Below are 13,120 nucleotides of genomic sequence, written 5' to 3' on the forward strand. Positions count from 1 at the left end.
GTTTCGCGTCCAGGCCATCCGTACGTATGCGACTGGCAATGGCGTAAGTACGATTTCAGCTCCGAACAAGCGTCGTCAAAATGCATGACGTCACAGGGAGCTGGTGCAAGAAAGGCGGGAATTTCAAGGTATTTCATTTTTGCGTCCTTTCTGGCCGACGATTTCTCCGCTCATGGTAAGACTGACCCACAATCAAGGGATCTATAATCGCAGAGAAGCAGTGATAGCAAAATATAGTGTCTTTATTTGCCATCTCAGCGCTGTGCGTTTATTAGATTTCATATTACATTTCAAAGTCAGCTTTGCTGCTTTCATCTAGGAGAGATCAGTGAAGTCTGTGGCTTTCAGCGGGGAAACCCTGTCAGCCAGTGCCCGCTTGTAAGCTGTGCTAAATGCGTAGGATATGTGCCTCGGTGCTCGAGAGACTACTTCGCTTTCAAATTTCTGCACAACTTCGGCGATGAAGTCCATGTACTGTGCCAGAGGCTTCATCCGGGCTGTAACTTCGGTCACCTGGAAATCCGTTATTTGCGAACCTGCGCACACACGTATAAAGAAGACAATGAGAGGGAAACGACATTAACACATAATTTTTCGAAGCGCGCGTGTCCCAGTCTTACGCTAAGTTTGTTTTCATGCACGAACATAATTCTTACGCTGCGCAGCACAATCCTTTGCTCTCACTATATGTAAGTCGGTGCACGTTCATTATTTTTCATGTTTGGACTGCTTCCAAAGGTGTACCTGTCAAAAAACATTGGTAGCAGGACCTCTCCTCCAACGCGCATGTAAGTATCGCAAGAGAGAGAGAAAAAAAAAAAAAAACCTCTACAACTTGTGTGGCAACCATTTCTGGAATGAATTGAAAGGAAATAACGCCAAATTCGTTGGGAACTTTCGGGAGTGCTGCTTATTTGACTGGTTAGTATACCTTTATACAGCCTTATGTAATTTATTTTATCTGTTATCTTCCATATAGATAACTGAAACATTCTCTGTCATCTGGGCCCGATGCAGTCTTTCTTGATCGAAATAATGGATTGCTATTCATCACTCACTCACTCACTCACTCACTCACTCACTCACTCACTCACTCACTCACTCACTCACTCACTCACTCACTCACTCACTCACTCACTCACTCACTCACTCACTCACTCACTCACTCACTCACTCACTCACTCACTCACTCGTCGAGACCAGAATCATCCCCTACAGCTCAGAGGTTACATGCATCGCGTACATTCTGTGCAGTTGTCTTGGCGCGTCTCGAGCTTGAAGTAGATGTTGCCGGTGTCAACGAGCAGTTCGGCAACCACCGTGTTGGATCGGTCGTCGGCGATCACCTCGACTTCGTAACGGGCGACCACACCCCGGAGGTTCAAGTTGCACCAAATCTCGACAAACGGGGAGCCGTTTTCCTGGTCGCCGCGCAGGCCGCAGTCACCGACTCGTCGTACCTGCACCGCCAAAGATCGTTTTACGCAGTGCAAATTTAGTCGAGACAATTGCACATCTTGCCAGAATGGCAAGGTGTACAGTAGTAATATTCAGAAATGGAAACTTGCTCATTCTTCATGAGGCTATATAGGGTCATTAGACATTGGCGCGGTGAATACAAGCAATAGATGTTTGAGATATTGGTGGCGCATAAGCTGAGAAAAAACAGTGATTTCGAAAAAAAAGAATTGTGTAAGTGACCACAAGCCTATACACCATTCTTTCATCATAGAAAATAAGGAGTGAAATATAATGACGATAAAGTTGCATAAAAGCTCGAATGGATGCTGGAGTGTGGTGGCACATGCATAGGCGTATCTCCCGAGGGGGGGGGGGGGGGGGGGAGGGCATTATACCCCCACCGTCAGAAGTGGGTCAGTCAGACTTGAAATTGTGCTCACAAAATTCATGTTTTCGTTTTCTATTCTGTACAAAAGCCACTTGGATGGATTGAAATGCTGCCGGTCCTGCAGCATCACTAAAACATTAGTCTGAAGAACATTCGCAGCCGCAGCAGTAAATGGTTTACCAAAACCAACTGGAGTACATTTTATGTTCCTATACAAGGATGCGTGGTAGGGCCACTTTATTTATGACATTCATTAAAGACATATATATCAGTTAAAATTAAATTGGACGCTGATGACTATGTTATTTACTTGGAGATCAAACGTACTTCTGACCGACCGAAGCTGAATCAGGACTTCCAGAAGATGAGTGAATGGTGTCAATTCTGGCAAATGGAAATAAATTTAGAAAGTACTTTTTATGACTAATATACTTGAAACCTTTGAAAACCTTTAAAATTAAGCTGCTGTGAAAATAATCTGCTTCTTGCTTGGACAACTCATTTTGAATGCTTAGGACATTGGATCAATAACGCCCTTCATTGGTCAAAACACATTGACCACGTTACAGCTAAACCAGATAGGAAACCGTATACGTTCTTTCTTCGAAGAGCTTTACAATTATCACCCCCTGCTGTTTGGTTGCTATATGTGCACTGTTGTCTTACCACTATCAGACCATGCTTGTATAATTTGGGATCCTTTTACTCAAACTACACTGATATAGTGTTGATACATCAAAGGTAATGTCTTTGTCATCCGGATATGCCACGAGACAAAGGCATACCTTAACAGCTGTTCCCCTTCGCACGCGCTTTAATTGATTCAAGTACTCCTTCTTTCCTAGAGTGGTTAACGAGTGGTACAGTTTATAGCTAAAGATGAAGTTCTTCAATCAAGTCCTGACCCTCTTGTTTAGAAACTAATGTGGTGAAATCAGGTACTTTTTTGTATACACTGTGATTTGTGTCCGTATTTCATACATTTTCCAACTTTTACGATTTTATCGTAACATGCCTGATTCCTAGAGCTTGTTCACGATTGTCTTATTGGCGGCAATAACTTTACGACTTTTCATTTGCGCCCTACTTATTTAAGACTGAACTGATCTTAACAGAATGCAAATATGTAGTGGTCGAGCAATTTATCAGAATCTTACTTTTTGGAGCCGCTGGATTATTTTGATCTACCGGCGGTGGCGCCACGATTAAAATGGCAGTGAAATTTTGGCCGCCATTGCATGGATATTTCATACATAAACATCACGCACATTTTCGTTTTTCTGTGATTCAAATAATTTCTCCAGCGAATTCTTTCATCACTGTAAGTGCAGACCCACTTATTGCTCCTGATGGCTAGAGCAATTGCCGCTTGTTCCGCCACCATGGGGTCCTTGGTAAAAATAGTGAGAGCGTCTTGCACCTTCCCTTGATAATTTGATACAATGGCAACCAACTGGCAGTTGATGCTGCCTGGGTGAAAGGTAAAGAAGCATATACGGCTTCGGCGGTGGTGTGTGTGTGTTTTTTTTTTTTTTTTTAAGGTTAGCAGGTTTTGTATTTCTTACATTTCTACAAATTTTGCTATCAGTTTTGTTTCATAGCCCGCCTTGCCAAAATCCCCCTTGATGATTGCACTATAATTAAATAAACAAATAAATAAATTAAATTAATTAAATCCATCTACATACTGCTGGTAAATTGACTGCTTACCAGTCACCTGCAGGGACATTAGACGTGAAACGTCTACGTATATGATTCACTTCACAGTTTTAGTGGGAATTTTCCTGACTTTATTGTATCATTTCACTGACACGCTTCGACAAACTTTCGCAACACGGGTTTATAATGGTTAATTATGCATGATTGATAATCATTGTTCAGCCTCTTTTAATGGAATATATATATATATATATATATATATATATATATATATATATATATATATATATATATATATATATATATATATATAGAAGGCGTCAGGCAAGGAGATACGATCTCCCCAATGCTATTCACAGCGTGTTTACAGGAGGTATTCAGAGACCTGGAGTGGGAAAAATCGGGGATAAAGGTTAATGGAGAATACCTTAGTAACTTGCGATTCGCTGATGATATTGCCTTGCTTAGTAACTCAGGGGACTAATTGCAATGCATGCTCACTGACCTGGAGAGGCAAAGCAGAAGAATTGGTCTAAAAATTAATCTGCAGAAAACTAAAGTAATGTCTAACAGCCTCGGAAGAGAACAGCAATTTACAATAGGTAGCGAGGGACTGGAAGTGGTAAGGGACTACATCTACTTAGGACAGGTAGTGACGACAGATCCGGATCATGAGACGGAAATAATCAGAAGAATAAGCATGGGCTGGGGTGCGTTTGGCAGGCATTCGCAAATCATGAACAGCAGGTTGCCATTATCCCTGAAGAGGAAAGTGTGTAATAGCTGTGTCTTACCAGTACTCACCTACGGGGCAGAAACCTGGAGGCTTACGAAAAGGGTTCTACTTAGAAAGAGAGAGAGAGAATGAAGAGGAAAGGCTGGGAGGTGAACGAGATATGAGTCTCCGGTTTGCTACCCTACACTGGGGATGGGGGATAGGGGTTAGAAAGAGGAAAACGCTAAAAAAAAAGGGGGGGGGGGAAACACGCACACGTGGAGACAGGCACACAAAAGGCGTTCCAGTTAAAGTCGTTCACACAGGCCGGTAGATCTCAAAAAGCGCAATAGCGCTTGCACGGCCTTCTTCTGTGACGGTAGGTCCTTTCGATGTTGTAGAATTCTTTTTTCGGATAGCGGTTGGTCGTCCAGTTGGTCAAGTTCATGGCGAAGGCGTGCCCTCTGTGGACTGTACTGCGGGCAGGCGCACAAAATATGACCAATTGATTCTTCATGGCCGCAGTGGTCACAGGTTGGGCTGTCGGCCATCCCTATGCGGAATGCATAAGCTTTGGTAAAGGCAACGCCCAACCAAAGTCGATATAGAAGCGTGGCGTCTCTACGGCAAAGCTGTGATGGCGCTCGAAGACTTAATGTTGGATCGAGTGAGCACAGTCGCGTAATTCCTAAATGTGCCTCATTCCATTGCGACGCGGTGCACTGCCGAGCAAGTAGGCGGAGCTTCCGTGCTGCGTCAGTTCTAGAAAGAGGAATTGGGACGTGGCGCTCCTCAGTATGGGCTGAGCGGGCAGCGTGATCCGCCCGTTCATTGCCGATAATCCCGCAGTAACTTGGAAGCCACTGGAAGGTTATTTCATGGCCTGCATCACTTATATGTTGTAACGTCTCTGTAATATGAAATATTAGTTGTTCGTGCGGTCCGCGTCGTAAAAGGTGACAGTAGAGACTGCAGTGCCGCCTTCGAATCGCAGAATATTGTCCACTTGTGTGGTGGTTCATCACCAATTTGCTGAAGGGCAGTAAAGAGCGCTGCAAGCTCTGCTGCCGTCGATGTTGTCGCGTGGGTAGTCTTAAATTTGATTGTTGTAGCTTTCGCTGGTATGATGATTGCCGCCGCGGAGCTGCTTGGAAGGACAGATCCATCAGTGTAAACATGCGTAGAGTCACGGTAGTTCTCGTACAAATATAGTACCGTGAGCTGCAGATGTCTAAGGGCTGGCGATGATAGATCAGCTTTTTTCGAGATACCAGGTATTGTGAGGTTGATTTTTAGCTGAGCGAGGCACCATGGAGGAATCGAAGGTCTCGCAGCCGGAGGGAAACAAGCTGGCAATGATTCATCATATGCAGTTATCGTTTGGCTGAAATATGTGCGTGGTCTGTCCGCTGTTAGGGAGGCCAAGTGGTGACGAGGATTCCTGGCCAGATGTCTTATATGGGTCCTGAGTGCTTCAATTTCAATGTGGGTCCTGACAAGGTGGTCTCCAGCGATTGCTATCGTAGCCACTGTTGAAGCACTCTGAGGCAGGCCTAGACAGATCCGGAGCACTTGACCCTGACGACTTTGTATTGTTCTACTTAAATTGAGGACGACGCAACGAGCTATGGAACGAAGAATGATGGGTGTAACGGTAAGGGATAAGAAAAGAGCAGATTGGGTGAGGGAACAAACGCGAGTTAATGATATCTTAGTTGAAATCAAGAAAAAGAAATGGGCATGGGCAGGACATGTAATGAGGAGGGAAGATAACCGATGGTCATTAAGGGTTACAGACTGGATTCCAAGGGAAGGGAAGCGTAGCCGGGGGCGGCAGAAAGTTAGGTGGGCGGATGAAATTAAGAAGTTTGCAGGGACGACATGGCCACAATTAGTACATGACCGTTGTAGTTGGAGAAGTATGGGAGAGGCCTTTGCCCTGCAGTAGGCATAACCAGGCTGATGATATATATATATATATATATAAGCCATGTCACGAAAGGAAATGCAAGCAAAGCAGATGACTATTATTGTTGTGGGAAAAGATAAGCTCCAGAGGGTGCAAAATTTTTAAAGAGTGTAATCGTCATCTATTTCGCCCGCATTTCCTTTCTTTAACGCTGCAAGCCCTGCACTTCTAAGCGCAAGCAAGGCAGATGACGATTATTGTTGTAGGACACGATAAACCCCAAAGGGTGCAAACTTATGTAAGAGTGTAAACTGTTAACAGTTGTACGCCATTTAGTCACAAGATTACACCGTAAGGAGGGTGAAAAGTGTATATGTAGTGTAAGCGAAAACCAGAACTTTGGTTTCAAAGAGAACCTTCAACACTCTAAAAACAGTTGCACCCTTTGGGGTGTATATTTGCCACACAACAATAATCGTCATCTGTCTTGCCCGCATTTCCTTCTTTAACCCTGCGAGCCCGGGACTTCCAAGTCACGAACTGCGTGCGCGTTGTCAGCATGACAGAGCATTCTTGACAGGAAAGTAGCGAGCGCCGAGTTTTCAAGAAAGGAAACGCAAGCAAGGCAGATGACGACTATTGTTGTGGGACAAATATACACCCGAATGGGTTCAACTGTTTTAAGAGTGAAGTGCCACTTGCGAGAGTTCCTGCATGCATCGGGCTTTGGAGTGCGTTTACTTTTAGTCATTTCGCCCATTCAGAGTGAGAGCTTTGCGAGAACTCTCGGAGGCGAAGTTATAATATGGCACTAGCAGTAACACTCCCTGAAAATAATTTTTCAGGACGCCGTTTTTTCTTTTATATGCGCCTTTCAGTGTGCAATCCAGTCAAAGAAGATCAATATATTATGCATGAATCAATACCACGTAAGGAACAATTTGCGACGCTATAAATAGCTCATGGCATTCCTGGCGTGAAATTACTAAAGTGAACCCAGAATTAATGGTGGCGATTTTAGCAGCGTGGCAAAACTGCACCCCAAAGGGTGTGCAGGTTTTTCCGACTGCGCTCGGTGCCTCGGTCGAGGTGTACTCACCCTTCTGCGCAGGTTTAGCAGTGTCCCGTTTTGCAGGTGGAACTCGACGTACCCCGAGAATGTCCAGTTGCGCTGGTTGTCCACGTCGAATGAGATGTCCGGAAGCGAAAGCACGTCGACGCCGGCGCTGGACAGTAGCTGGTCCAACACGAAGTCGATGTGCCCGGGGCTTGCGCAAGCGCAAACTGCGCAGTGAAGACGCGTATAAGCGAGGAAGATACGGGCTACTTCATATGTTTGTAATTAAACGGGACAGGTGTGTACAGCGCAGGCAAGAATAGCCGACGCCAACGTTAACTGATCAACGCTTCTCTTTATATTTTTATATATTTGATATATTTGGATGACGGTCAGTCATGCACAAAGAGTTCAAATAAATCGACGAATATTACATAACACCGAGTAACACAAAATTTTGTACCAAAGCGCGAAACAACACAACCCGTTTGCATAGGCTTGAAATGGCATGAATATGAAAAGCAGCGATCGACAAAAAAGTTCGAAAGGATGTACTATTCCTGAAAATAAATGGACTGGGCGAAGCGTTTAATGAGAATTTTGATTACACGAAGGATCAAAATATTCATGGTTTAATAAGTTTAGAAATGAAGTTAGCTTGTAGGACAAAGATTGTTCATCATAATTAGTTCTAGGGGTGGGTACAGTCCATATTTCTTTGTGCCTGGTTGGACGAACACTTGTGTTTGCTTTTAACTTAGCAAGATGAATTATGGTATCGGTACCGTATACTTAACAAAAGCTTTAAAACACAACATTAGCCTATATAATTATATAAACAGAACACTGGAAGAATTTCGTATTTTGTAAAAAGAAGTTTTGTAGAAGAACCATAATGTACAGCAGCAATATGTTGTATGCCTCTTTTCTGCAGCAAATACAGCTTGCGCAAATTTGTTACACCAGTAGTACACCACACTATGCTGCAGTACTGCAACAGAGAGGACACTAATGCATTGTAGATCATAATCTTCACCTTTGTAGAAAGAATACATCGCGTACGTGCAAGGACACCAATGGCAGATGACATCTTTGAATGACATCCGGATCGCCGCTGCAACTTCGTGAATTCCTGCGGTACCGCTAGAGATGCTCTATAGAAGGGCGTAAATGTATGTCTGATTCTCTCTAAAAAAACTTCGCACCATTTGAGGCTTATGTTGACCACAAGCAGTAATCATAACTTATCTTGCGTGCCTATGCTTTCTTTAACGTTCTTCGAACGTAACGTGCGGTTTAAACCATTCTAAATATGTATGCAGATTACAAACCTAACAAGCCTGAGCAAAAAGACTTTAAAAGTGAAAGGAAGAAAAAAACGAGAAGTTTTTCTTGAGTGCGGAATTTTCTGGAGTATCTCTTTAGAAGATTGCTTAGAGACCTTTAAACCACAAGCACACCACTTGTGACAGCGCAGGTCAATGTCTTTGATAGGGCCGCAGGGGCCAAGCACTCTCTCCGGTGTCCGGGAAGATTATAACCCTTGAGGGAGCCTCATGGAGATCCACTTGTGATACATGGCTTTTCCACCGGGAGAGCTTATACATGAGCGCCCTGTTTAAAACTAAAGTCGTGCGTGCTAACCGTTACGAAATTGACAGCGTGCACGTTAATTCCGTTTGCTATAAATGTGTACGTCACGATAAGGACTGGAAACGCAGACCAGTCGTGGGAACAGCCCATTGTCATTTGTGGGCTTGCCTTGAGACTGTCAACGAGGGTATGCATGAAATCAAAGTAAGTGTATGCGATACTTTCAGGCAAGGCTCTGAAATTTTCGAGTTCATCTCATGCACTCACTCACATGACCACCTGCGTAATCTCATATACGCTGCGGTGTTCAACACATCTTTCTGTAATGAACTTTGCTAACGATTCTCTTGCGTATGTCGCCGGTTGAAAGTTTGCGGGAAGTGGACAAAAAGTTTTCGCAAATGCAGGCAAGATTACTGATAAACCGTGTTTTAGTTCGTACATAATTTGGTACTTCGTATTTGCACTCACTCGTAGTAGAGAATTCTTCGTCGCGTTTTAATATCTATGGTAAGTGCATTGGTCGGACTGAGTAATTAGTCTCTTCAAATGTATTAATGCGCGCTGTACTGAAATGCCGCAAAGGCCGCCTTCAAGTGGCACTCCCTCTCGACACCGGCACTATCTGTCCCATTTCCTCGTCGTTCACCATCGCAATAAAATTTACCGCATATAAACGCCGCGCTTGTCAAAATGTTATGTATATATATATATATATATATATATAGTGAATTAAAGAAATTATAAATTATTGGCAATGAAAGTGGCTGAAAAAGTAATGCGAAGACGTGGGACCGTTCTCCACCTGCGGCAAGTTGTTTTTTTTTAATCCACTTTCAATTCCATTAATTTATAATTTTTTAATTAATTTTTAAGTACAAGTAATTTCCCCTATGTTGTCCTTATTGTCTTTGTTTGTTGGTTCCTTACGATATGATTAATAAAAAATTGGGTCCCTCGGTTCACCCCTCCATACTTCGCATGTATATATATATATATATATATCTGTGTGTAAGAGAGAGAGAGACGGGGACGTATCTGTCCAATGCAACGTCTCATTTATGAGCCGAATCTCGCACTTACCTGCAAACAAAAACACGGTTGCAATGCGTACCGACATTTTGATCTGCAAGTAAAGAAAAAAAAAGTTGGTTTCGTTTCAAGCCTTTGGTTTGGAGCTGATTCACTCAATGCATGCGTTTCTTTAAAAAACTACGCTTCCGCTAATTTCGTTATAATGGGTTGATTACAAGAAGCGATAACGAAGGCCAGCTATCTATTTTGAATTACGCTCCAAAGCCCCGGCGCCGGTACGTCAGTGTGATGTCAGGGATTTCAGAGTATATATGTTATATTTGATCTCTTTTGGGGCCCTCGAGACTTCAGTCTTTGGCTCCGTTAGAGTGCAATGCAGCTCATATTTTAAAGAAAGTTATCTAGCTCGGGCAAACGCCGTCAAAATGCATGACGTCACGGCGAGACAACCGTCTTTCGCTTTTTTTTTTCCCCACCGTATTTGTTGTCTAACTATTTTACTAATTTTACTTATACAGCTCAACCTACTTTTCTAGTGCTCCTTTAACTATGAGGCGAGTCCTTCCTGTCGATGCTCTTCAGTACTATTACGTCAGCTCTGTAGCGTTCTTCAATTAACACTCGGATGGGACCTCCCTCAAGAGTCGCAGACATTCACAAAGACAGCGCCGTGGGAGTGTCGCGAAGCAAGCTCAACATCTAAAATAGGTAAAGAAATGGTGTCATCAAAGTGCACTGCATGTATACCCGCTGTTTTGCTCCGCGAAAAGCTCGTGATGACGGGCAATGAAATCTTTTAAACTGCCCATTTCGTCTTTGAAATGCGCAAGGCCCGTTCACAGGCTATGGACCAGAATTATGCGATAGTAGTAGTTGTCCACAGTAATTTCTGGTCGACATCGCCTGCGCAATATATACTCTTCGACAAAATTACTGATGAATGTTGGACGATCTAACACGCGTCAAGCAATTGTTCCGAATGAATTTAATGCCAAAAGAAGAGCGCGTCGTCAATGGGGCATCACTCGAGAGCTAGATCTTCTGCGAAGATTTTATGCTCGACGAAAAACTTGAGTTTTAGACCTCAAATCCTAAGGCTCACTTATGCTCGAAAGAATCTTGATTAAAAAGAAAAGGAAGAGAGAGAGGGGGAAAGAAATAAACGAAGAAAGAATCGATTCATGATGGAGAGACGGGCTCCGAAATAATTTCTTCCACAGGGAGATCTTCCACGTTCTCCTAAAGCGTGGCACCCGAGCGTTTTTGCATAGCGCCCCAATCATAATGCGGACGCGGGAATCGAACCCGCGACATTGTGGTTAGCAACAAAATGCCGTGTATACGTATACAGCCGCAGATCAAGCCACCTCGGAGGCTCAACGAGCGAAATGAAGAGAACAAATTGTACAGTATTGGTTGATCAAATGACCGCAGTGCCACACAAAACAGCGGTAGCTATCTTCCTCGAAGCGATGACGATTACGGCGCAACTGCGGCATACGATGGTGGCACGACGACAGCATGACAACGCGACGACGGTACGACCGCTCACACGTATCGCGCGTAATTGGGGAGGACAAATTGACTTTTTCTCCTAACTTCTACTAATTACATACATAATGAGAATAAATGTGATGATAACCGCGGTAGCCGCCACAAATTTTGTCAGAACTGCACCTCTAACAGCTACATCTATGGGAACAACAACAACAACAACAAAAAAAACAATAACAAAACTAAGATCTGTCATGTATATATAGCATATATAAAGTGTACGAGGTGAAAATAGTAAGGTTATGCGTTAACCTGTCGGTATACGTCCAATACATACAGCAGGTGGTACGACTTTCTCCGGAGACATCTCGCTGAGATGCTGTACTTACGAGATGTTGAGTTCTGGGCGGCTTGATATCTACTGGCTGGCGGTGTCTGTGATGCGCTCTCCTTGTAGTGGTTTCAAGATCAGCTTCCACTGATAGTCGAGCGATCACAAAGTTTGGCGAAGGCGTCGTGGAGCCTATTGCGTTTCTTTAGCAGACGTCAGGGCTTTTTATCTTCGTCACACACGGTAAGGGTCACTTGAACGGGTCACTTGAACGGGCCCATTGACGCCGAGGATACATTTCGCCCGTGCTCTATCTGCCATTGATTGCATCGCATAGGCGTGTTTGGCAGCGGTTCGAACCAAAGAAATTTTTTCACACCACACTTATTCGAGTTCTAAATGGTCGCTAATAATTTCAGGATTATGTGATAAGTTTAAAGTTACTGTTTTTGCTAATGTTCATGGGATAGTTACTTTAATTATTTGTACAGTTCACAAGAGGCAAGGACCCCTCACCAAGAACTGTAAACAATGCAGCTTGCGAAAAAAAAAAAAAAAAAACCGCAGAATACACTTGGAACACTCAGGAGGATGTTATTTCGCAACATTACACAAAATTATACAAATTGCAATATGTCACAAGTGACAAAATTCCACAAAAGTGAGAAACCACACGCACGCACGCACGCACGCACGCATTAAAAAAAAAACGAAAATCTTTAAACATGACAGCTCTGTTTATACATTCCTTTTTCCTTCTGACAGGAGGTCCTGCATGCTTACAGTTCTTCAACCACGAGTCCTCCTACATGTATATGTAAACTTTGTAATATTTAATGTAATTTTCTGCAATAAATCTGAATGAGACTTTTATTTACCGCAAGCTCGGTTGCTATATCTCGCTAGTCGATGCGGCATTCTCGTCGGAATTGCCGCACAAGGCGTTCTGGGTGCCCACTGCCGTCGAGTGCGTTGGATGTGAGCATTTGTTATTGACGCCACTCTCTTCCCAGACTAGCCTTACGGCGGGCGTGGCGGAGTACTCGGTATTTTGCTAGCTTAATTTGTTCACGAATATAGGTCGATAGCTCATTTTTGAGTCACATTTCCCCCCCCCCACCCCCCCTCAGCCCCCGACCATTAGCGGTTTTTCTGATTATTCTTTTAATAAAGTTTATCTACCTACCTACCGCCAGCCCCCCCCCCCCCCCCCCCCACACACACACACACACATTAAGGACGGCCGACCTATATTTGAAAAAAATATGGGATATATATATATAAATTTTGACAAATATAGATATAAAGGCCAACAAATCTCAATGTAGGCCAAAATGATGGGAAACAGGGCTAATTGGTGCACTTGCATCGCGAAGCAGCGAGGCGCAGGTAGAACAGGAAAAGTACTGATCTCAGGAGCACATGCTGCGTCTGTAAACCGCGCGCAGTCTGTTTCATTCGACCTATAATTTTATGTA

At 43.6% G+C, this 13,120-nt stretch overlaps 1 protein-coding gene across 3 annotated transcripts; it reads right to left on the minus strand.

The window, feature by feature from the left end:
* Positions 1-221: 221 nt before the first annotated feature.
* On the minus strand, positions 222-12,573 carry LOC126527054 (uncharacterized). 3 transcript variants are annotated; one of them, XM_050174774.3, is made up of 5 exons: positions 11,649-12,573; positions 9,866-9,908; positions 7,232-7,416; positions 1,244-1,460; positions 222-536 (listed from the first exon to the last, which is right to left on the minus strand). In XM_050174774.3, the coding sequence occupies exons 1-5, from the start codon at positions 11,676-11,678 to the stop codon at positions 316-318; spliced, it is 696 nt and encodes a 231-aa protein (XP_050030731.1). In that variant the 5' UTR covers positions 11,679-12,573; the 3' UTR covers positions 222-315. The 3 variants fall into 3 exon arrangements, 2 of the variants coding, with proteins under 2 accessions (XP_050030731.1, XP_072140534.1); XM_072284433.1 differs by having other exon boundaries at positions 11,701-12,564; XR_008611633.2 differs by lacking the exon at positions 9,866-9,908 and having other exon boundaries at positions 11,701-12,569.
* Between the last annotated feature and the right edge of the window lie 547 nt (positions 12,574-13,120).

The sequence above is a fragment of the Dermacentor andersoni genome, chromosome 9 (genome assembly GCF_023375885.2).
Source record: "Dermacentor andersoni chromosome 9, qqDerAnde1_hic_scaffold, whole genome shotgun sequence".
Lineage (NCBI taxonomy): Eukaryota > Metazoa > Arthropoda > Arachnida > Ixodida > Ixodidae > Dermacentor > Dermacentor andersoni.